At 38.7% G+C, this 26,194-nt stretch overlaps 1 protein-coding gene across 4 annotated transcripts in view; it reads left to right on the top strand.

The window, feature by feature from the left end:
* ZNF521 (zinc finger protein 521) overlaps window positions 1-26,194 on the top strand; it is a 280,444-nt gene that overhangs the window by 22,436 nt on the left and 231,814 nt on the right. For all 4 annotated transcript variants that reach the window (XM_059894811.1, XM_059894809.1, XM_059894810.1 and 1 more), the window contains one exon: window positions 7,718-7,897. Coding sequence is in view for 3 of the 4 variants with exons in the window: in XM_059894809.1 (XP_059750792.1) it covers window positions 7,718-7,897 (180 nt within the window). In the remaining variant the exon portion in view is untranslated. The remainder of the gene's footprint in view (window positions 1-7,717; window positions 7,898-26,194) is intronic.

The following is a 26,194-nucleotide window of genomic DNA, read 5'->3' as shown; positions in this document are numbered from 1 at the left end:
AGGGGACACGGGTTCAAACCATGGTCCAGGAAGATCTCACATGCTGCGGAGCAACTAAGCCCATGTGCCACAACTACTGAGCCTGTGCTCTAGAGCCTGCGAGCCACAACTACTGAGCCCACGTGATACAACTACTGACGCCCGTGTGCCTAGAGCCCGTGCTCCACAACAAGAGAAGCCACCACAATGAGAAGCCCATGCATTGCAACGAAGAGTAGTCCCTGCTCGCCGCAACTAGAGAAAGCCCGTGCACAGCAACAAAGACCCAACACAGCCAAAAATAAATAAAAATAAAAATAAATAAATTTATAAAAAAAAAAAAAGCCTGTGGGCTTTTAAAAGTCTGTGGGCTCCTCCATCCGAGCAGTTATCCCTCCTTCTGCAGTCATTGGTTTACTCATCTCTCTCTCCCCCTTCCCCAGTGCTTGCCAGCCCTTCTCATGTCATGGCACACGCAGAAAAATGATACGTTTTGAAGGAAACACTTGGATAAATGGAGAGGCAACTGGCCTGAGTTTCCAGTTATCTCAAGCTGTACGTGGCCACTTCGAGGGTGGAAAGGATCAATATCCTTGAACACCTGAACCCGCTTTTGACCCGCTGGTTGGGAAGCTCTGCAGCAGATTGCAAGCTCCTTGGGACAAGGACCAGGTCTTAGACTTTGCATCTCGAGGGCCTTAGCCAAATGCCTATTACTGTGTGGGTGCTCAGAAAATGTTTGTTTACTGAAGGTGTGACAAGGCAACCACAGTCACTCAAATTGAAGGTTAAATGACTAAGGCAGGGATCTGTTTATAAATACTCTGTATGAAAGTTGGAGTGCTAAGATGGCTTTCTTCTAAATTTCATGTTAAAGATAAAGAGGGATGAAGAAGAGGAAGGAAATTTGAGTAAGATTCTGATTGGAAGCCAAGAAACGTTTTATTTGGTTCCAAAATGTGCATGTATATTTTTTGTTTTGTGTGTGTGTGTGTGTGTGTGTTTTAACCTCTCCCAAGGCTAATTTCCTCCCACTCAACATCCTTCTACAAGGAATTTCATTGTAGAAAGAAGAGTGGTAATAAATTCATGTTTGGCATGTGCTCCTTCATAATAGTGCATCTGTGATATTTCTCTTTGGTCTTCAAGGATCATGATAGACCTGTAGAACAATCAAGCAAAACCACAGAAATTCTAAACTTCAACTGTGTGATTTTGTTTAACATAGAGATAATTCTTTTTGTCTGAGAAGATTTTAGAGACAAAGGAGAGAACAGTACATGAAAAGGTTTTTTGGTTTTTGTTTTGTTTTTTCCTTTTTTTCTGTAAAACAATTTAATAACTTTCACAGAATAGAGTGGTTAGAAAATAAACATTGCAGGAAAAGTAAAAAGAGCACGTTTTTATCCTTGACCATTTGAGCTCTTTGGACCTGTTGCCATCAGCCAGGTCTCAGCCTGGGAGGGCCGTCCCTGTCCTGAAGCCAAAGTTCCAGGAATGCTCATCCTTGGCCACCTCACTGATTGCTTTTGTTTTTGTTTCCTTTTGTTTGTTTACCTTTTCTTGAGAGTAGAAAAAAGTGAGATAGCAGAGTAGCAGGTAGGTGTGGGCCAGATGGCGCTTTCCTTCATTAGAGCCTGCTGGCGATTTTATGAACAGTGGACGATTTATTTTCCCTGAATCTGTTTTCATCTTATGGGATTTCCAGTGAGAATGCATATGTAGAGCCCAGAAAGCACAAAATAATGATCCCACCCTTTGGTTTTTGAAAAGGAGGGAGGCTCCTTGTTAACTCTTGGTATCCCGAAGGTCACTTTTCCTCTGTTCTTAGAAAGTTATCAAGATACACCAGTTGATGGGATTTGAACATACTTGGAGGGGAGGAGTGCTTTCAGACATGGTTTGCTCTAAATAGGAGTAGTATCTGGTTTTCTTTTTAGGTGTGGGACTTCTAAAGATGCCAGTAAACCCTAGAAGGCCAGTTGTTGTGACCACATGTGAGCTTTAAAAACATCATTCTCTAGGTCTGCGTCTTTATTCCTGTGCTGCCCCTAGGTTCTTCAGAACCATTTTTTGTTTTTTTTAGGTTCCATATATATGTGTTAGCATACGGTATTTGTTTTTCTCTTTCTGACTTACTTCACTCTGTTTGACAGTCTCTGGGTCCATCCACCTCACTACAAATAACTCAATTTCGTTTATTTTTATAGAGAATGGACTTGAGGACATGGCAAGGGGGAAGGGTAAGCTGGGACGAAGTGAGAGAGTGGCATGGACATATATACACTACCAAATGTAAAATAGATAGCTAGTGGGAAGCAGCTGCATAGCACAGGGAGATCAGCTCCGTGCTTTGTGACCACCTAGAGGGGTGGGAAAGGGAGGGTGGGAGGGAGACGCAAGAGGGAGGGGATATGGGGATATATGTATATGTATAGCTGATTCACTTTGTTATACAGCAGAAACTAACACACAATGTAAAGCAATTATACTCCAATAAAGACGTTAAAAAAAATCAGACAATTCATTATTATTTGCACGAGATTATTGTTAACTTGAGGTGCATCATTTGTAGTGATCTGGGGACATTTGAGTGTGGAATGCATTTGTTTAAATTATTTGTTTACTTATTCACTGTAGGGTTCCTCAAAATAAGACCTGGGTTATAGTACTCTTTTTATTTTCAGAAGATATCCTTGGAAGAAAAAACTTAGGCAGCTTTCCAAAGTAACAAAAACATATTTTTACCAGTCCACTAGTAATGTAGTGTTGAGGCCACTTTTTCTTGAACATCTATTTTTTTTTATAGTTTTAGGTAATTAAGTTCCAGGAGGTCATGGTCATCACATGTTCTTTTTTTAAGGCAGTATGCATATTTTAGCTGTTATTTTTGAACTTACTGGCACTATGTGGGTTGCTTTAAGATTGAGTAATTCATGCCATAGTTGTTTAATTTGGTGAAAAGCTGGCTATGACCAGAGAACAAACTATAAGGAAATGGTCCAGTTTTAATTTTAAGTTTGTGTTTGTGTTTGACTATTTTGGGTTCATTCATCTCTTGCCAATCTTAGTTGTTAAGCAGTCTTCTTGCGTTCATATTTACATCATCCTCAGAACCCTGTGTTTCTGCCACTCTTACAAAAATGTACTGGTTTGTAAGGTAGAGCCTCACGCTTAGAGTCAACCAGGAAAAGCCTCATTTATATCTCCAGCAAGAAGGACAGAGGGCCTGGACTGCATACTCACTGCCAGAAGTTTTTATAGTAATACTTTGTATCTAGGCTCTGGCTCTTACCATTAAATGTGCTTTTTATAGAGTACCAGGTTATAAATGTAGTGCAGCTACGGCATATTAATCTTACTGCAGAGATTTAATGAGGCAGTTGTTTTGCGATGGACACTACTGGGAACAGAGAGCAGCAGAGTTTTACTTTACCACTGAGCTGCAGAAATATTCCTTGCCTGGTAATAATTATAACCACATGATCTCTTAGTTTTTCTTTCTTTTGCCAGTGCTTTTCCATGCAAAAGTGGCTTGGAAGGAGGTCCATTTCTAGGCAGTGAAATGGATTGGAAATTGGGCTGTTTTCTCAGTGGTTTGACATTTTAACTTTGATCAGGCATGGAATCCTTGTTGCACAGAGAGAAATATGTAGGATGAGTTTCAAGAATACAGATAGTCTTTGCCAGTCCACTGAGATGGCTTTTAGATATTCATTACTTTTACTTGACTTTTATATAGGTTATAAAAAGTAAATGTGGTGAAACCTCATTTTTACATGGACAGAACAGAATTTCTGCTGGTTGGCCTTAAACGGATCCCACACTTGAAATTAATTGAAGTCCATGGGTTTATAGCCTCCAACACTTTTTAGCCAGTGCAATTTTTCATTTTCCCCAAAGTTGTAATTTTATTAAACCAAGTTGTAGCAATAACAGCCCTTATGAAGAAGAGGATGAGAAGAAGGAAGGAACCACCCACCAGGGAACATAATAAGGGGAAAAATTACACTTCTTTTAAATTTCCATTTACAAGTAACATTAACAAAATCGGAAACAGAGAGCTGCCATTTATTTTTACAGTAATAATTGTGTCTTTTATCCGAGTCTGAACACTTTCAGTCCAGTGCATCATAGGGACCCTTTTGAAGGGATGGGCTGGCAGGTTGGTTGGGCAGAGGTCATTTGTGATGGATGAAACGGATTTGGGTGGCCTCCTTTAGGGCAGAGGACAGAGCAGTGCCTGTGGCTATGATGGGGTTTGTGGGGGGCAGTGCAGGGGGGTGTGCGGGTATCTTAAAATATTGCCCTTTGGGTGGGTTTGTAGTACAGCAGTAGAGTTGGAATAACAAGCTGTCCGTCCTGCAGTGGTGTTCGGGTTGGAGCAGTGCTTACAGGGACGGACGTTGTATTTATAACTCCTTGGGCTGAAGTCAGAGGTCTGAATGGCTAGCAGAGCAGTACAGTTATTTCTTATGACTGACTCTCAAAGGGCTTTATAAAAACTACATAACTAAGTCCATGTGCAATTATTGAAGTGTAGCCGCCTGTGGGAAAGAAATGGTTGACAGTGTCAGCTTTCTAGAATCTTCCTACCTCAACTGCCATTAGGAATGGAAACTCCTAACGCAAATGAACGGATCTTTTGTTTTGTTTGTTTGTTTTGCTTTTTTTTTGGCTGAGTTAGGTCTTCGTTGCTGTGCATGGGCTTTCTCTAGCTGCGGCGAGTGGGGGCTGCTCTTCGTTGCGGTGCATGGGCTTCTCACTGCGGTGGCTTCTCTTGTTGTGGAGCACGGGCTCTAGGCGCGTGGGCTTCAGTAGTTGTGGCACGTGGGCTCAGTAGTTGTGGCTCACGGGCTCTAGAGCGCAGGCTCAGTAGTTGTGGAGCACGGGCTTAGTTGCTCCGCAGCATGTGGGATCTTCCCAGACCAGGACTTGAACCCGTGTCCCCTGCCTTGGCAGGTGGATTCTTAACCACTGCGCCACCAGGAAAGCCCTAAACACATCTTTTGAATGGGCGAGAAAGAATTCCTCCTGGATGTGGAGGTTGGCAAAAAAAAAATCTACTCTCAAGGAGAGAGTCTGGGTTTCCAGAACTCATTGTGCTACACCAAAGCTTCATAGGCTATAATCACACCCACCCCCCAGAGGGTCCCTCTTAAGTGGTGACCTAAAAAACAATTCGCCAGTTGGCTGGAGCTTGCATCCTGAAGTTGCAGCAGAAGTGAATAAGCTTGACTGACTTCAGCCCCTGAAGGATTCTATCTGTAAATGCAGAAGTGGAAGCAAAACCATTTTTTATTAGTCTTAAAATGACCCTCATTTTAATAACTAGCCACAGTGTCAGAAGCATGGACTGGGGTCATTCTTTAGTTGTCAAGAGCTAAAGCATCATGCAGGCTTTCCTATTTGTTTGATATTCTTGATTTGGATTCGTGTAAAGTGTCCATATCCTTGAATAATAAGGGAGGCAAGTTCTTATCATTTTCGCTGCATACTACTTAAAGTATTCAGAGTGTCTGCTTATTTAAAAACAAACAGGCCTGCAAACTTGATGCATAGCATTTAAATAATCGTATTAAAATTCAGACCTAGCAGCCACATTTCTGTGAGTGCTGTCAGTTTTATGAGAAACTGGAAACTCATGCTAAACAACTGAGTGTTCAGTGTGCACCTGCTGCCTTCCACTAAGTGTTTAACGGTGTGCGGGCCAGTTCACCATAATTGGGACAGTTATTTGTTTTCCTGAATTACTCTAATTTGGCAGTATTTTACCACTTGGTTTTAGCTTGTTGGAGCTCTTTGAACCATTACCTGTTTCTTGCGTCTGTAGCTCTAGATGAAACATTTGACCAGTAAAGGCAAATGTGATGGATTATACAGTGTCAGTTTTGGAAAATGTAGGCATGTAGGTGCTTTTGAATTTGGAGATGATTGGTCTGTTCCTGTTTAGAGAAGAAATACCAGTAAAGGACTTTTTAGTGTACTCTTTTTTTACTCCCTCCCCTCCCTTCTTGTCATCACTAAATAATATTTACTAAACACTTACCTGGACACCGTGCTGTGCTGGGCAAAGTACAAGACAAACGAAAAAGATCCTGTGATTACTCCCCCGAGGGACGAGCAGTCTAAACCCCAGTATATTGAAATGGGTACTGCGTAGAGTGTTGAGATAATTTTCCAGACGGCAAATCAACTCAAATTACCAATTTACTTAAACACATTTTTTGGGTTTTTTTGAAAATAAACAAACAAACAAAACTACTTGCTCTTTGATTTGGGAATTCTGCTTTTGTTTTACAAACCCAAGAGATTATTATATATGTTGAGATGTAAGTTGATTTTGGTATATGTGAATCATTTGAAGGGTGGTGATATAGTTAAGTTTATTGCAGATGTGAAGAAAGGCTTTGGAACAACTGCCAGCCAAAGGGGAGCACCGTGACTTGTAGAAATAGGTTGGTAGAAGCACGTGACATGCAAAGTAGCAGGAAGCACTTTCCGACAGCGGACAGTGGTGTGGTGGCACTTACTGACTTTTCTAAGAAGTCTGGGCTACTTTGATTCTGTGAATTCTGTATCGTAACATTGCAAATATTTATCCTCCCATATCTAAAAAAATTGACTACAGATAATACATTACATATTTCTTAGGTATCTGGATACAGTTCTTTTGTAACTGTTCATTGAAGACTCTATTTTGAGACATAATTTATTTCTGACTTTGGAGGACTTTTTGCTATTAGAAATGAATGTCCTGTAAGTTAAGTCACAGATTGTATTATCCTAATTTTCCCTAAAGAGGCGTCTTCTCTCCCTCTGTGCTTTCCTGCAAAGAGGAGCAGTGACACTAGAATGTTTGGGGATACTTTGCTAAAATGAGGCAAAAGACAGCGTAAAAAAAATAACAACGTATTTATTGAGCTCTAAGTGAAAATATTGCATGTGTTTTGCTCTCTTATTCCCCCTCACTCTTTGTGTATCATTCTTAGGGTTAGAATGGCACTATTTTTAGTTTTCCCTCTATTTAGCTTTTTGAAACTGATAATGCCGGTTCAAGTTGTTGACTTGATTATAATTTGCAATTGCTCTTTGTATATTTTGTTTTATTTTTTGATGATTTTGAACACAAGAGACATACCAGTATACTTACACTTGAATTGGTGCTTGCAAGAATGTTTTGCTATGTGGTAGAACTTATTTTGCTATTGCTGTCTAACAAATAATGGGGTAACTGTGTGTTTTGACCAGTTTATAAGTAAAGGTCAATTTTGTGCCTATGGTAATTAGCTTAGCTTACTCTAGACTTTTGGCTAATTCTGGTAATTTCCTGTGAAAGAGTATATTTAGCAGAAAAGGAATTCATTCTCAAGCACAGTGGTTTTTCCCTTTGCATTGGAGACTATTTAATTTTAAAAGTGATTTATCTCTCTCTTGTAAGCAAACAAAGGCTGTAAAAAAAATGTCAAAGTTAACCTTAAGTGTGGCAAATTATCTGAAAGAGGAGCTGGGAAAAGGGCTACATGTTGGAGGAGAAAAGGAAAAACGCCAGTCATCACGAACTGACAAATTTTAGGGAAGTCTCACTTTTGATGCTTCTGTAATAAAATCTACAATAAAGCCCTCCTAGTGCAGCTTCAAGGAAAAAGGTGTTTCTGGTTTTGGTAGCAAGATGAAGCGCTACTTTCAAAGAACCTGTCTTTAAACACCATACTTACAGTCTTGATTTTTCTTTCAGACCCCAACTGTGAACTTGAAGACAAGACTGAAGATGGAGAGGCAGGGGACTGTAAGAAGAGGCCAGAAGATGGGGAGGAGCTGGAAGACGAGGCCGTGCACAGCTGTGACAGCTGCTTCCAGGTGTTTGAGTCACTGAGCGACATCACAGAACACAAGATTAATCGATGTCAGCTGACAGGTAAACACACCTACCACTTCGCATCTTCTCGTATGTCTTCTCTATTTCTGATATTTCCGTTTGTTTCTTGTTTTTCAGCTGACAGGTAAACAACACTTGCCACTTCTTGTCTTCTCATACTGTTCTATTTCTGATTTTTTCCGTTTGTTCCTTTTTTTTTTTTCACCCTCTCTTCCAGCTGTTACATTCTTCTACTTGGGTACCTAGGTCAGTCTAGAAGCGCTTAAGAAAGAATTCCAAGGTGATGGTTTACGGCAAACTCATTGTCACAGTCATCCTTAGATTTTGAATTATACCCAGATTTTAATAGCTAATGGATATGTTTTCATTTCCTTTTTTTTTTTTTTAAACTACCGTGATACCATGTAGATACAGAGCCTAACACTGGGTGGCTAAAATAAAGTTTAAAAATACCTTCTGAATAAGTTTTCACAGAAGTTTAGCATGCACGAACTTATTTTAGTTTAAATATCATCTCCTCAAGAGAACTTTCACTGATTGGTCGCTCTCTGCTGAGTTTGGTGCCTTTTTTGTGTTCCTATAAAGCCTGATGCTTATTCTTGAATACCACAGTGTTCACTGCATGTGTTAACGTTTCCATCTCCCTCATTAGACTGGAAGCTCCTGGATGGCAGGAACTCTGTCTTATTCATCATTGTATTCTCTGAGTCTTGCACAGTGCCTGGCCCACAGAAGGGGCTCACTAAGGCACGGAAGCTATTCTGCTATGCATTTCACGGGAAGAATCAGATTTAAAATGACAGGAAGCATGACGTGTTCAAGTTAATTGTTGGATAAAAGTAAAACTCAGTTTACCAAGTTTCTACCCTCTTTAAAAATATATCCTGCAAGAACATACTATATGAGGCTGGGTGGGACATTTTAGGTAGATATCTCTTTTTAGATTCCTGTCATTTTTCTCTTACTATTTGATACTGACACTGCTCCAGTGTGTGTGTGTGTGTCTGTCTGTCTGTCTGTGTGTGTTTGTAGATCTCTTTCTCTATCTTATTTTCCTAGCACAAATCTTTCTTCAACTAACCATGTATAGGAAATGTATTTATTAGACAAGTGGTTCTCCAACTGTTTTCCACAGAATATTGATATTTTTGTAAGATTTTAATAGGTGTTCCATTTTAAGCAGGTTTCCTGAACAGATTATTATGGAACTGTTGGATTAAATCCAGTTAAATAGGCTTCTTTATTGAAGTGCACTGTGGCTCTTCAAAAAGGGATTGCAGTGAGTAAGTTTATTAGGCCATAGACTCTCCTCTCTTTCAGAAAACCCATTATCGTTTTTTTTGGAGTATAAGTTTGAAAATCTGTGAAGCTTATATAAGCATTGCTATATACATATTTTTGTGGGGTTTGGTAACTTTTAGTTTGATACAATTCCAAACTTAGAGACAAATTGCAAAAACAGTATATGTAACTCCCATCTACCACTTATCTGATTCACCAGTTGTTTACATTTTACCCTATCTGATCTGTCATTGTCTCTTCACTAATATTTTTTCTTAGTCATTTGAGAGAAGGTTGGAGACTTCACACCCTTCGAAATATATTCGCTGTATTTCCTAAGAACAAATACAGTCTCTTACGTGGCTACGGCACACTTATCAAAATGAGGAAAGTTCACATTTAACACATAGAATACTGTTATCTAATCCACAGCCAATATTTAAATTTCAACAGTTGTCCCAGTAATGTCCTTTAGAGGTTTTTTGTTTGTTTGTTTCATTTTCTTCTCATCTGGGATTCAGGATCATGCATAATTTTTTAATTGTCATGTCTCTTTTGTTTCCTTTCACCTGGAATGGTCTCTCATTTTCTGAGGAGTACCTGCCAGCACTTTATAAAATGCCCATCTGTAATTGGGTTTGCTTGATGTTTCCTCATGATTAAATTCAGGTTACATACTTCCATGGCAGGCACGCCGCCAAAGTGATGCTGTGCCCTTCTCAGTACATCAGATCAGGAAGTACCTGATGTTGACTATACTATACCCGTGTGGATGGGGTTAACACTGAATACTTGTCTTAGGTGGTGTCCACCAACTTTCTCCAGTGTTAAAATGTTGCTCTTTTCCCTTTCTAAATAATAAGTAATTTGTGGGAAGATGCTTTGACACTATGTAAATATTTTCATTGTCATGAAATCTCCATTTTAGCTTTATAATTTTTGTATTTATTAGTTGGCCTTCTGCCACAGTTTCCTTTCTTATTCATTCATTTATTTTTGTATTCGTATCCCCATGGGCTTTTGGATTTGTATTTTATTCAGTGGGTCATAATTCATTACTATCATTATTTTGATGCCCAGATTGCCTGAGATTTGGCCAGTAGGAGTCCCTTCGAATGGGATCCTGGGTCAGTTTAATGTCTCCATCATTATTTGAGGGCTGACTCAGTTTCTGCTGCAAACAGATGCTCCAGGCTCATTATGTTCTAGTCCTGATCAATCTTTTGTCCAAGGAGCCCTGGTTCCTTTAAGAGGACAAAGGTATTTAGAAATCAAGGTATGGGTACTGTGTATACTCATTGATAGAGGTAATATCGTTGATTATAAACCATATCAGCAGACAGAATTTAGGAAATGTATATGTGTGTTTAATATAGTACATGTATAATAACATAAAATGCACATATATACAAATATATACACATATATGTATTTTTCTCTCTCTAATAAGAACCACATGTTTCTATTGATACCTCTAATTCAATCCAACATTTGAGATACATTCTAATCTTTTTTCTTTCCATATTTATTACTATCTTCTCTAGCAGTGAGACATCTAGCTTCCATCATCCTCAATATATTTACTCATTTCCTGAGTCTAGAATCCACATTAAGTAGTTTCAAAATTGCTTACTCATATCATCGTGATAAGCAGACCAACTAACTAGAGTTTAATAGTTGTTTATAGTTATTAATGTTATAGTTTATAATGTAAATTTACATACAGTGAAATGTATAGATCCTCAGTGTACACAGTTTGATAAACTTTAACAAAATACATATACCCATGTGACCCATATCCCTCTTAAGATAATTTCCTGCATCCTAGAAATTTCTCTTCTCTTGACCCCTTTCTAATCAATAACGATCCACCAGAAGTAACTAGATTTTAAGTTTTTAACCGTAGATTTGTTTTGCCTGTTCTAGAACTTCTTATAAGTACACACAGTATGTACTCTTTTTTTGTGTCTAGCTTCTTTTGTTCAGCATAGTGTCTGCAAGATTCATTCATGTTGTGTATATGAGTAATCTGTTCTTTTTTATTGCTGAGTAGTATTCCATCACATGAATGTATCATAATTTTGTTTTCCATTCTCCTATTGGTAGACATTTTGGTTATTTTTAGTTTGGTTATTGTGAATAAAGTGGTCGTGAACCTTCCTATACAGGTCTTTTTGTGGATATATGTTTTATTTCTCGAGTTAATAAGTAGGAGTAGAATTGCTGAGTCATGGGGTAGGGTATATTTAACTGTATGAAAAACTTCTGAATCTTTATCACAGGTGGTTGCACCGGTTTACACTCTCACCAGCAATGTCTGAGAGTTCCAGTTGTGCATCCTTGATAACATTTGTGTTGCCAGTCTTTTTAATTCAAGCATTCTGTTGGGTGTGTATAGGTATTCTTTGTGGATTTACTTGCATTTTCTAATTCATGTACATTTAATTGACTTCATTTAATTCATTTTTCCTCAGAATGCATAATTTTTGGAAAATCCCATTAAATGCAGTTAGTATGATTCTGTTTTCAGTGGAATAGCTTTAAAGGGAAGCTTTACTTATGTGGAATCAACACTAACATTAAGGTGAAGACATGGGAACCTAACTGATATGGCCAGTATAAACTATGCCAGCAAGAAATCTTACCTTAGGTGAGAGTGGTGTATCTCTCATGTGAAAGATTAACTTTAAAATTCAATATTAAAAAAAACTTGAAGTTCTATTTAGTGTTTACTTTTCACTGAGTTCCTGCCATGGAATTATCCTTATGTTCAGCTCTCTGAAGCAAAACAACAACAACAAAAACAACACAAGAAACATTATTCCTGGATAACTTTATATATTATACAATAATATATTTCTTTATATATTATACAGCTTTAATATCAGTGCAGAAAATGCTGGATTTTCAGCACATGGTATGGTGAAGATAATATCTATGGGTTAAATACTTTTTTCTTCAAAAACCTCAATCCCTAATAAAATATTTGGTTTATTTTGATCTTAAGCTTTCTAAAAGCTTAGAATCTAGTCTGTGCTCACATCATTTTATCCCACAACATTTTAAACAAAGGAAAGAAAACAGAGGCTTATTTGTGACTTAATGAAACATTTCAGGAAAGGTAAAGCTGATGGGTCTTTGTCCTGTTTATTGATGTTCAGGGTGATTTCTTGGGGAGGGGGGTAGATTGATGAGGGGAAAAGCAGAAGTGGAGGATCAGGGAGAAAGCAAAAGGGGGAGAAACAAAATCAGGAATCCTTCCCATTTGTTTAAAGTGTTAAAATTCAAACTTGAGTTGAGTTAGCTAAGGGTACCCTTCAGTCTAATCTGGAAGAGATTAAAGACACTGGCAGCATTTTAATTAAAAAAGTAATATGCTTTTACCTTCTTCCTTGATTAAAACCTTTTACTCTAAGTTAGGAGGTCCGACTTTTCCAAATTTAGTTTCCTGCTGCTTGAGTTTACTCTTTTCTTGGTGCTTCTTCTTTTTTCTGGTGGACAAAATGCTAGTTTAGCAAAGTAGGATATTTCTAGTTGTTTTCTTTTTCCCTTTTAGTTTTACTCTTTTTTGTTTTTTTCATTTTTTTTTTGTCTTTTAACTTCATCTAGCCCCATTTGTATCTTTGCTAATTTTCCTTTGATTCCTGTCCTTGTTTCAAGACTCTTAATTTCCTTGTTGTCCTTATATCTCCCCTTCTTTTCTCTCTGGCTATTTTATGGTCTCTTGCTGTTTTCTCAACTTTCTCCTTTGCTTCTTGTGGCTTCCCTTCTGTTAATCTTGAAGTCTTTACTTACACGTGTCGTCCTATCCATCTAGACCAGAGCCTGTAAACCTTTTGCTGAACAATTTGTATGAAGAAAGAGGGAACTCCTAGTAGTGTATAGGAGGGTTAACTATAGAGTAGAATTAGGAGAGAAAAGTCTTAAAACTTGCTGATTTGCAAAATAACAGAAAACGGAGGTATTCTGTGGTCTGACACCTATGGAAGTCAGTCAGGGTAGTTTTGTTGAAACCACCCTGAACTGGTAAAAACCCTGCCCTGAGATTCCCATCCTTAACTGAGTGCTTTCTTGGTAACTTGAGATCTGTTCTTTGGTGACTCTCATACCCAAGGGTGAGCTGCCAAGGTGAAAACTGACTCACTCCAAACTGAAAGTTTTGAAATCCTGGTATAGTCATGCCAAGTGAGCCTAGACTAGTCCTGGCCTTAGGAGATGAAGGTCAAATATGGACCAAGATGATCAATTTTATTTTATTTTATTTTGGCTGTGCCACTCAGCATGTGGGATCTTAACTTCCCTGACCAGGGATTGAACCCGTGCCCCCTGCATTGGAAGGGCAACTGGACCGCCAGGGAAGTCCCAAGATGATCAGTTTTAGACTCAGATTTGAAAGTCAGCTCAGGGATCAAGTATGCCCCAGGTCAGTTCATGAGTAGGTATCGGTGACCTGGACTGAACTCACAGACAGCAGATCCAGCATCGGCCCAGAGATCTAGGGGGTCACACACACAGTTAATGGAGTTCATCACTGAGGGGAATTCTGGAAGGTGGGCACTGTTCTGGAGAAGCATCCTGACCTAGGTAGGAAGCAGCAGAACAGTCCCTAAGGATAACGAGGTACAGGGTGGCCCTCTTCTTTGCCTCTCAATGCAGCTGTCCTCTAGTCTGTAATCCAACATGTGTAAGTAAATTATATATCATCCCTGCTTGAAGGAATAAGGGGAAAGGGGAAAAAAAATTAAATCACCCTCTTCAGTTGTAGCAGTAGATGCAAACCACCTGTCTTGCCCCAGCCGTGCTGTCTTTTTCCTGGAGGCTGAGAAGGGAGGGAAATCAACACTCTAATGCTGTTGGGACTCTCTGATGCAGAAGACAGATTATCAAAATATATATTTAAAGAAGGAAAAGCACAGAGAACCTCTCATTTTACTAATCCACAAACCCTATCATTTCTTGCCATTTCCCTCAGGGAGTAGGGAGGGCTGGAAGCCAGAGGGGTCTCATCACACTTCTCAACAAAGATTTAATAGCAGGGTGCTATGGGGAAGGCTGAGATTACGGAGACTTTATTATGCTTACAAAACTGAGTAAGAACTAGCATTGTAAATCATCAAAACTAAGCTACACTTAACAGGATAAATGTGTAAAGTACATTTGGTAATACTGTACGCTTGTTGTTCTAAGTCATTTTTCTCTTCTCTCCTGCTAATTTGCAAACTTGAGTTGTCTGTTAAGTGTTCTTTCACATCATTAATGTGAATTGCCTGGGTGTAAATGCAGAAAAACTAAACAGCATTGTATTAGTTCTTAACCCTCTGGCCCACTATACTGTTGGTAAGATGAGTAGGTCGAGGTGTGTGTGACAGCGAGGCTGTTGTAGTTTGGGGGAAAATGTTTGTAGATCAGATTTGTAAAACCCTAACCATATTTGTGGCTCCTTTACAAATATTGATACTGTATGGGTTCACATTTTTGAAGAAAAGGAACTGAACCAATGATTAGACACTGCATCAGTATAAAATAGTATGTTCATTTAATTTGATTTTGAAAGTTATGAGACTCCCTGGAAACTTCACACAGATTTTGTGAACTGAACACTTTTAGACATCTGGAATTTTTTTTTTTTTTTTTGACTAAAGAATGTAAAGAAAAAGTGAAAGTGATTGAACATGTGTTATATGGTTGTGGGAAATTAAAGACTGGTTGGTTCCACTTGACAATCAAGTACCCTAACAGCGAGTTCTGTTGGCAGTGGGAATAAGGAAAATGAGTGTTTTATGGAATGAAGCATCATTTTCACAGAAGCATATTGAAACTGTTTTCAGAAATATTTTTTCTGTTTTCCTTTTCAAAGCATTAGTTGAAATAAATTACATGAAATAAATGTGATATTTTAACACTTTAGTTTATATTAATTAGGTTCAAGGCATTATGCCTTTGATTTGCATATTTCTACATTAATTTCTATATTAATTCATTATTCATGCTTTGTTATTATTCATTTATATATAAATTAATTACCTATTTCTATATTAATTAGGGTTAAGGCACTGTACATTTTATTTTCTTATGTCCCTCTGTTTTGATCAATTTCTTGTTTCCTACCCAAAATATTTTCTTAGTGTTTTTAGCCTACTTCATTCTTCAAATCCCCCTAAGCCCCCAAAATGCAATTTCGTGGCCTCCACTGATTCCATTCCCCAGCCCCTTCTCCACATGCTTCTTCTTTTTCAGACCAGTGGTTTCCAAACTTTTTTGATTAAAAAAATATAGGCTGCATCTTCATAATACGTACTTATCAATATATTATATAGATGCACATATGATACAACACTCAAAAAATAGAAATTGAAAAATGAGGTGAAGATGAAATAAATAGGTGTAAAAAATAAATTTATGTTGTTTTGAAGTTCTGGTCTAGATTCATTTATTTTGACAATTTATTTTAATGGCTGTGAGAGCTAAGAGAGCTATCTCAGAAAACGACGAAGAGAGAACTTATGTTATTACACTTCTTGCTGAGGTTCATAACTATCGATGTTGGCTATAGCCACCATATTTCAAATAACTTTCCTGATAATCTCAATTTTGTTTTGCCACCTTTTGGTCACATCTGATTAAATTGTTTCTTTCTTCCATCCTTCATCCTGTGGCTGACAAAGAGCTTTTACTAGGAGTAGAAGGGCTAGACTTGCCATTTTCTTGTTGATTATTTGTGCACAGCTATCAATATCCTGCAGTTTCCTTGCAGAAAACTTCAAAAATCACTTATCAAAACTTGAGGATTGTGTGTGAATTAGATTACTTAACATTAAACAAGATGATCCACAGGTCTGTTTCACTGGGCACTATTTTGAGATGTGGGAAGGGAGTGGAGAAGCAAGGGCACCCAGGATGACTATTTATCTTCTCACTCTCAGGATGTTGGGTGGCTATTTATGGCTGATGTCCCTTCTGATTGGTTGCTAAATATTCAGACTATCTTTTCTACCCTGGGATATGTACCCTGTATTTCAGAGACCACTGTTGTTGACTACCATTTACTTCATCATGTGAAAAACAACTCACCAAGTCTCTGCTCCTCTCGGTTTTAGAGAAGGTGGTGTGGCTTGAGCATGTCATTTTCTTGGTCTGGCAGGACCATGACTAAGTTCTTCTACGCATTTACCAGAGAGAAAGCAATTGTCCATAATTGATTCCAACCTCTGAGCTGTTGGTTGAGTGAGCTCCTTTTTCTAGTTTTGGAGGAAGGGTCAGTTAAACTATTACCTGCTGTAAAAGCTTTGTTGTTTCCACATTGATTTTGCTACAGCAGAACTTTGATATTAGTATTTAGTCTACTGTCTTTTTCTTGATATATTTGTTTGTGCAATTCTCTACCAAAACATGGATATAAAATAATCATTTTCAGGTCCATTATTGTCTCGAAGCTTTTGAATGATTTTGGGCATTGTAATAGGGATTTATAAAAGACCTTTACTGATGAGGTACATTTTCCCACTATGAATGGTGAGTTATCACATGTATTAATTTATTAAAATTAAATAGCTGGAATATTGAAGGGGTAGTTTAAGAAATATTTCTCTGTATTTTTGATGTGCATTTTAAAATTAGGTATTTTTACGCTCATTCTTGATAGATTATCTGGGCAGAGGATTATAGGTTGACAGTTATTTTTGTTCCACGTTATGAAGATATTACACCATAATCGTGATTGCTATTGTTTTTGTTGAGCTATCTATAGTCATTCTAATTATAGTTCTTTTGTGTGTAATTTGTCTTTTCTATTTAGTTAGATTTTACATATTCTCTATGATTTCATGTTCTGAAGTTTCACTAAAATATGTCTAACTGTGGAAAAAAAATAAAAATAAAAAAATAAAATTAGGTGTTTTTATTGTCAGCCTGTTTTAATAACTTGTGAATCACAAGAAAGCTACTGATTATGAATGGAAAGTTCCTAAAGGATGAAATCTCCTAGAAATAGAAAATACATGGGTAAATTCACTTTATTTTTTACAAGTAAGAGCTTAGTGGAGAATATCCTGTATTAGCTATAACTGTATTTGCAAATTACCTGCTCCTTGATTAATCTGAGGTTTTTGGAATTAGCATTTTGAAATGAATAGAACTCAAGAAGCAAATTAGCATTATTTGTCTGTGTATTAAAAATGTTACTTTTGGATGTCTTGTGGAACCGTAACTGTTTTAGAGAAGTGGGCTGGCCTTAGTTGTATAATTGATAATGAACATATTATCATCTAATTCTGTGGTTTCAGGATTTATTTGCCAAAAATTGTAAATAAAATATCAAGAACACAAACCATGGGAGAATATCTTCAAGAATTTCCACCATGTCCTTGATGGTCATTGATGGTAATTAAAGCTGTCAGTTTGTCCCTGTGGAGAAGTGTAAAGATTATAAATGAAGGGCTGTATTTGGGATGTGGAAACAGTGGGGCCTCTTTTGTGGGGAAGATGAATTAAAAGAAACCAACTATTTCCTCGGCCCTGTGCAGCCATTCAGTCTGTCTTATAAACAGGGTGATGTTTAGGTATTTGGATACAGTTGTGTGCACACGAGAGCTCTGCCACATGTAGCCTATTCTCAAACGTGAAATTCAACATGATAAAACTTAGGAGGTTGAATTTTTACAGTTTTGTATGACTGCACTTTTCTTTTTTTACATTACTCTGCTTAAGATGCTTGTGACCAATATCTACTTCCTTTATAAGGTAGTGAGTTGATAAGAAAAGTGGACTATTTCCCCATCCTTTCTCTTTGTGTGAAGTCTCTGGCTGGGGATCTTGTCTTTGGGGAATGGCAGCAATGTCACAGAGATCTATGACCTCCTAATAGGCCTTGGGAGGGGAAGGCAGGAATCATTCTACACTGCGCCTCAGGGCTTAGTTCCTTTAAACTTCAAGGAATTGGATGGAACTCTTCACTCCTCCTTTCTTTCAGCTTTACCTTCAGGGGAAATTGATCGATTAGAGGTGATTATTCCACAAACTCTGAACCCTTTTCCCCTCTTTGTTCCAACTGGAGCTCCTCAAAGTTTAAAGGGATTGTGTCTCCTGGGTGAATTGTAGAATGAATTTAAATAGATTATTGGGTAGAACTCTTTGAACACACATTAAAAGTGCTAAAAAAAATATATTTGGAGCTGAAGGAAATATGGGAAGCAAAAGGAGAAAGTAACATTTGTTTCAAGATAATTATAATGTAATTATATGGGATTTTTTGAGCACATGATTAGCTGTTAGAATGTAGAATCATAGTAGTGCTTCAAACCAAGAAAATAATAGAGTCAGTGCAACAAATGGACAGTTGTACAAAATCTGGATGGCGACTAAGACCCTAATAGGCCCAAAGACAACCGCAAATTACTGGGTTTATATATGTCCTCTATTAAGCACAGCAAAATTCTCCTAATTGATGGCTTTCAGTTTTTTCTAACTTCTTTGTTTAACAACAACAAAAAATGATCTATACCTAATTCTCTTTTTGCATGTGTGATATATTTGCCTTATCGGCACTATGGACCTTATTTGAGTTATATTTAATACCACATCAATTTAATTTTTCCCCCTTTAAAAAAAATCTAATTCCTGGACTCCACCTACCCACAGAGCAGTATTAGCTCCCCCTGGTGACTAAATAGAAATGTAGACAAGGATGATTGTGGTGATGAGCTTCATTAACTTTAACTTATAAATGCATAATTAGTATTAGGATGTATACAGTGGGCAAGTACACTGAACTATTTTCCAAGAAAAAATTCCCATTAGTCTTGAGAAATGTCCATTTTCATGTCAGTTTATTTACATGGTGAAGGCTGGTCTATCTTACGTGGCTTTCCTGGAGTTCTGCCCATTTTAATGACACCGAATCGTGGTTTCTGATGTGGGAGATATTAGGACAGAAAGCAGATATTCAGATCTTCTGTAAACTAGGAGCTGATTAGAGATGCAAAAAATGAAAGTAAGAGTGCTACCAATTTACCTATCTCTATCATTCTTGTAAAATAGACTTTCCATAGAAAAGGTTATCATTGTTAAAATGATTTGAAATCTCTCCATATCTTGGCTGTTGTGAATAACGCTGCAATGAACATGAGAGGGCAGGTATCTCTTGAAGATCCCAATTTCAGATCCTTTAGTTGTAAACCCATTTATAAGATGAATAAGTTCTGGGGATCTAATGCACAGCATTGTATAATAGTTAGAGAAAATTATACTGTACTAAATACTTGACAGTAGCTAAGAGAATAGATCTTTAATCCTCTCATCACAAAAAAGAAATGATAATTATGTGAGGTGATATAGGTGTTAGCTAACCCTACTGTGGTAATCGTTTTGCAGTACATAAGTGTATCAAGTCATCACATTGTATTAAACTTATACAATGTTACATGTCAATTCTATCTCAGTAAAGCTGGAAAAAACAAAATAAATTTTTTGGGGAAAGACACTGTTGTACATTCAAACACCAAGATGTGTTTTTTTGTTGTCACCTCAAGGAAGCATTTTTCCAATTTAATTTACAAATTGTTTAAAAGTGTATATTTTTATTACTTGGATTGCTTTCCAACTTAACTCTTATGGTTTAGTTTCTAAAACTTTTCCCCATCATAATTATCAGTTTGACAGACATTTGAGAATGCCTTTATAATCTTTCTGAAAAGAAATTTGTCAAGTCTGTCATATACTTACCAGTCAACCCTCTGTGTCCTCGGGTTCCACATCTGTGGATTCAACCGACCCGCGGATCAAAAATATTTGGGAAAAAAAATTCCAGAAAGTTACAAAAAGCAAAACGTGGATTTGCCTTGCACTCCAGCAACTATTTACATAGTCTTTAGACTATTTACATAGCATTTACATGGTATTACATATTATAAATTATCTAGAGATGATTTAAAGTATACGACAGGATAAGCATAGGTTATATGCCAATACTAGGGACTCAAGCATCCATGGATTTTGGTATCTACTCGGGGTGTTCTGGAACCAGTCCCCCAAGGATACCCAGGGATGACTGTATTTCTCATATGTAGTCTTATTTTCTATGAAAAAAGTATTTGCTTTTCACCACTGTTTTATGCTGGTTATCAAAAAGCAACGTCTGTGACTGTGTGATCTGGTTTAATGTTTTATATTAAATATTATATATTGTTATGCATTCAAAAGGAAAGATTTAAAATATTATCTGAGAGCTAATATTTGTATTGTTCTTTTGCTCCTCCTGTTCTTCTGAATATTTTATAGTTATATAATTTAGCACTTCCCCCTCCCCCATCATGTTTTTTTTGTTTTTGTTTTTGTTTTTTGCTTTTCTTCCTTTCCTAGGGCTTCATTTTTAGGGTAGGAGCCGCCCCTCTCTGTATTACTAGAAAGGGTATAATCTAAACTGAAATCACTTCTTAATATCACCTTCTTCGGCCTGTGGAAGTCTAAGTGAAGCTTCTTTTGGAGTCATTGATACCATTCTGCCATTTGGTCTGAAGTGATGGTCGGTTACCAAGCAGCACAGCTGAACACAGCCCCTCTTCCTCACCTCAGTTTTCCTCTCTCTCCTTCCATGACTTCTGTTACTTCCTTCCTCAAGTAGATGGCCTGCCCTTTGCAGTTTGTTTGTCCCAGTGCCTTGCAAAAAAGCAAAGGACCGCGCTTTGCCTGAACTTGTGCTAGTGGTCACTAAATAGGGGGAGATAAATTTGGTTGCTCATGATGAAATAGTGATAACTTTCTTCTTATCAACACCAGTTTAAAACTGACACATGTTTATTAATACGGATGCTATTACATGGATTAGATACTGCAGTTGGGCTCAATATAATGAAAAGTGTATGGCTCCGTTACTTTCTACACTAAGAAGACCACGCAGAGACAGTGAAATGAATAGCACCTCTCTGTAGTTTGTTTTCCTAAATACTACTACGCATTTATCAGCAGTTCAACTCAATAAACATCTATCAAGTTTCTAGTCTTTGTCAAATAAGTACTGGGCCCAGGATCTTCTGGGAGAAAAATGGTTTAGGGTGGGTCTCTGAGCCTAACCCGGACTCAGGGATGGCTTCCTGGAGCATGTGATGCCTTGAGTGGTAAGAGAGTTCGCTAGTGAAGATAGGTGGGGAGAGGCATTTCAGGCAGACAAAAGAGAAAGAAAAATAGGAATGGGATGTGAAACAGAAGAGTATCTGCTGGGGCAACATCAAGCTAGAGGAAAGTGCAAGATAGGGAAGTAGTGAGAGAATGTGAATGTATTAGTCACCTATTGCTGCATAATAAATGACTCCAGCATTTTTGACTTAAAGCAGCAATCATGTATCTTTTTTTTTTTTTTTTTTAATTTATTTATGGCTGTGTTGGGTCTTCGTTTCTGTGCGAGGGCTTTCTCTAGTTGCGGCGAGCGGGGGCCACTCTTCATCGCGGTGCGCGGGCCTCTCACTGTCACGGCCTCTCTTGTTGCGGAGCACAGGCTCCAGACGCACAGGCTCAGTAATTGTGGCTCACGGGCCCAGCTGCTCCGCGGCATGTGGGATCTTCCCAGACCAGGGCTCGAACCCGTGTCCCCTGCATTGGCAGGCAGATTCTCAACCACTGCGCCACCAGGGAAGCCCCTCACGCATCATCTTAAAGTTTCTGTAGTTCGGGAATTTGGGAGCAGCTTACCTGGGAGATTTCTAGTTCAGGGTCTCTTATGAGGTTGCAGTTGAGGTGTTGGCCAGGGCTGCAGTTAGCTGAAGTTTTGAATGGGACTAGAGGATTCACTTCTAAGCCCAATCACATGGCTACCGACTGGACATCTCAGATCTTCACCACATGAGCCTCTCTATAGAGTTGCTCATGGCATGGCAGTGAGCATTCCCCAGAACAAGTAAAGTGAGAGGGAGGAGAGGGAAGGGGAAAGGTTTTGGAAAAGGGGGAGGGAGAGAAGGAGAGAAGCTGCAATGTCTCTTATGGCCTAATCTTGGAAGTGGCATACTATTTCTTCTGCCATATTCTATTATTGATCACACAGACCAACCCTGGTATGATATGAGAGAGAATTACACAAAGGCCTGAATATCAGGAGATGGGGTTCACTGGGGGCCACCTTGAAGGCTGGTTAGTGCAATGAACTGGGAAGGGAAGGTAAGATCTGGCCATTGGGGGAACCATGCTAAGAAGTTAAATTTGATTCTCTGGCCTGTGCTTTTCAAACTGCTCTGAGGAACCTCACAGATATATATCAACCAGGGAGACATGGAGGTAGGGAGTTGAGAGAGCAGGGATCCTCCATTCCCTGCAATCAGAACAGCCCAGGCTGGAATTGTTTCATATAATGGAGATTCAAGAAAGGTTTCACTTTAGTATTGAGTTTAGAAGCTTAAGAATATTCGATAAGTACTGTTTTAGGCAGTGAGTAGCCATTGAAGGTTTCACACAGGGGAATATATGCTCAGATTGAATGGTGTGTGTAGATTTAACGGGGAAATTGAGGGGGGGGCGGGGATTCCAGACAGGCAGCTCTTGCAATTGTACTAGTAAGAGAAGATGGAGCCAAAACCAGTGCAGTGGTCATAGGAGTGGAGAGGAGGACCAAATGCAATAACTATTTAGGAGGTAAAATCATCCAGATGTAGCTATTGATAAATTTTGGGGGCATAAGAGCAAGGAAAAGATTAGAACAAGCCTCCGGTCTCTGAACTCCTCAGGTGCATTGAGTGGCCATCCCTTGATACCAGGAATGAAAAAGAAGCAGGATTGGAAGGTAGGATGGTGAGTTCACTTTTGCTCATGTTAAATTTGAGATACTCTCCTGGCTAGAATTGTTTAGAACAGCAGTTGTTTATGTAGGCCAGAACCCAAAGGTAGACATTAGGCCACTTAGCATACTTCCTATTTCCTTGAGTCATGGTTTAGTTTTCCCTTTGTCAATTATCTAAGTTTCTCCTGCAACTTGCCCCCCATTTTTGTTTCTGATCCAGCATTTCCCCCCCTGGTTTTAATAGTGAAGAATCCCCTTCCTCCGGTTGGTTACTTCTTACTCTTTGGCTGCTGGGTATAAGGCCCCTTGTAGCTGAGGTTGTTACAGCAGGTGGAAATGACCCCCTGAAAAAGCACAGTGTCGGAAAACTTTGAGGCTGGGTGGTATTCTTTTCTCTCAGGATGAGGAATTTTGACATCTGAGGTTTAATGAAATCCAGCAAATGGCTGCTAAGAAGGCTGCTCTATTCTCACAGGATTAGGACAGTGGGTTTTCCTTTTTTTTTTTAATTTTTACTTATTTATATTTATTTTTGGCTGTGTTGGGTCTTCGTTTCTGTGCGAGGGCATTCTCTAGTTGCGGCAAGCGGGGGCCACTCTTCATCGCGGTGCGCGGGCCTCCCACTGTCGCGGCCTCTCTTGTTGCGGAGCACAGGCTCCAGACGCGCAGGCTCAGTAGTTGTGGCTCACGGGCCCAGTTGCTCCGTGGCATGTGGGATCTTCCCAGACCAGGGCTCGAAGCCGTGTCCCCTGCATTGGCAGGCAGACTCTCAACCACTGCGCCACCAGGGAAGCCCAGTGGGTTTTCCTTTTTAAAACTACATACGAAGGTACATCTCTATAGGAAATCGTCTTCCTTAGGAATTATTGGTTGTGCCCGCCAGCACCGACCTCACCCGCCCCACCCCCAAAAAAAGAAATTTCCAAGCAGATTTAATTTTACTATAATTTTTTTTTTTTGGAATCTGTGACCGTCTTGTGAATCTTAATGGGCTGCTTTTATGGCTGATTTTCAGAATTGTAGTTTCCCATCATCTTCCTTAGTATTATTTTCATTAAAAATTCCATTAGCTTTAAAAAAATCAATGTAATCATTCAGTAGTAATTAATTCTTACCAATCTTGCAAAGGAAAGATGAATTAACAAAACTTCGAAATGTTAAAATGGGTAAAAAGAGGGAGTTCCCTGGTGGTCCAGTGTTTAGGACTTGGCGCTTTCACTGCCGAGGGCCCAGGTTTGATCCCTGGACGGGGAACTAAGATCCCACAAGCTGCGCAGCGTGGCCAAAAAAAAAAAAAAGGGTAAAAAGAGTTGTGTGGTTAACGGAACTAGGAGAGATGTCAGTATATAACAGATGGAGGGCTGGGCTCTGGCAGCTGGCCGACCCAGATGCCCATCCCATTTCTCCCCAAACTAGCTGTGCGGCCTTAGGCAGATGACTTAAATATTTAATCTAAAATACCCTATCTGTAAAGTAAGGACAATCGTAAAAAGATAATAATTTTGCCAGCCTTGTAGGGTTGTGGCGACTAAATGAGATAATAGGTGTGTCATCCTAGTAAGGTGCTTGGCACACAGTGAATGCTCACTATACACATACTTGTTAGTATTATTAGAGGTGGTAAGGATTCCTTTAAGGATATGTCACATGAGTCAGATTCCAGATTTGAATGTCTTCCAGAATCCTGAGAGGTTTTGGAAGAGTTAGTATGAGTTAATATCTGGCATTGTCTTAAATTCTCCCCCTTTTAAAATTCAAAAGAGGCTCATGTGTGATTGATGCTAGGGGGCATGGGGCAAGGGGGGTGAATGAGGATTAGTTTAATTAAGTGTGCTCATCACCATTCTAGTAAGACCTTAATGTTTATTTTTGTATAGAAGAGAGAACATCATATTTTGAAGACAAAGAAGGGAGGCCCTGTTTCTATATAACATTGATTCTAACTTCATTCTATACAAAATACTAAAAATTAAGGCCCTGGCCTGTTTTTGGCCTGCACTCTGATGTGTATAAGTGTAAGAAGATAGTTGTACAATGGATATCAGTGAAAAATGTTATACTCATAACTTACTTAGTGGCACAGAATTTTCTATACATTTTTAAGAATGTTTTAAAAAAATTCTTCCTGGTTTTGTGAATTAGCTCAAAACTTATAAAATATTAATTTTAGTTTAGTGCAATTAAAAATATTCATACTTCACTTTTAGTGGCCATGCATAAGCATCATGAAATTGGTCTGGCAGTAATAGAGACTCGGGTGATAAATGGCTTGGAATCATCTAGTCTAAGTGAGTTCATTTAAATGTGGGAGATTCGTACTTTTGTCTTCTAGGGGAAAAGAGTCTAGCAGAATGCATTTGTGCAACAAATGACCACAAAGACAGTTGGCTGTTTTTATAGTGCGCCAAACATTAAAGCGCTGTATACTTAACATGGACACGTTAGTGCTGGTGAGTTTTTACTATGTTCCCATCTTCTGCTGTGCATTGTGAGGGTACAAAGAAATGTGAATCATGAACCCTATTTGCAAAGGGTCTTACTGTGAACTTGGTGAACAAAACACATGTACCTGAAAAAGTAATATCGTTATCGCTAAGTGGTGGAATTGCTAATATAAGCAATAAGTTCTGTGAATGTCCAGAGAAGGGAGTGGGAGAGGAGCTGGCAGGGGAAGCCTTGTGGAAGACGCCCGAGGTGAACTCCACACAGAGAGACCATGACAAAAATGAACAGGATGAGGTGAGGGTGGGATGCTAAGGCAAGATGGGGCATTCTAGGTAGGGAATTGCTGATGGAGAAAAAGACTCTGAGTTAAAATTTTGATATCTCATCCAGAAAATAATTTCTTAAGCAGTAGCACTGTGTCACAGAGTGTTCAAGAGTTCAAGAGTTCAAGCAGAGAACAGTGCCTATAAAAGTGCTGTAGGTGTGCACAAAACAAAGGAACCATGAGGATAGTTACTAACCAGGAAAAAGAAAACTGTGTCCACATTAGGTTGTTCTATGAGTAGCTTGAACAGAATCAAGTAGGGTAGCATCTGTGAACACCTGCTGAGAAGTGAGTACTCCTCTAAGAGAACGTAACCTGCGTGGACCACCGTGGGAAGTTTCTCCATTCATCAGAAATACATTGAGCTTGTCTCCATGACACTGCATTTGATAGTAGTATCTTTTACCCAATGCTTTTGTTAAAATGTCGTGCAGTGTCTTCAGACTTGATTTTCATTTAAGTTTTATTCTTATTATGCTATGAGGCTTTGGTGCTTATCGAATGTAAATTTTCTCCAGTGAAGGAA

This window comes from Balaenoptera ricei, chromosome 14 (assembly GCF_028023285.1).
Source record: "Balaenoptera ricei isolate mBalRic1 chromosome 14, mBalRic1.hap2, whole genome shotgun sequence".
Classification (NCBI taxonomy): domain Eukaryota; kingdom Metazoa; phylum Chordata; class Mammalia; order Artiodactyla; family Balaenopteridae; genus Balaenoptera; species Balaenoptera ricei.
The sequence above is the reverse complement of the archived record's forward strand: the minus strand, read 5'-3'. Positions and strand labels throughout refer to the sequence as shown.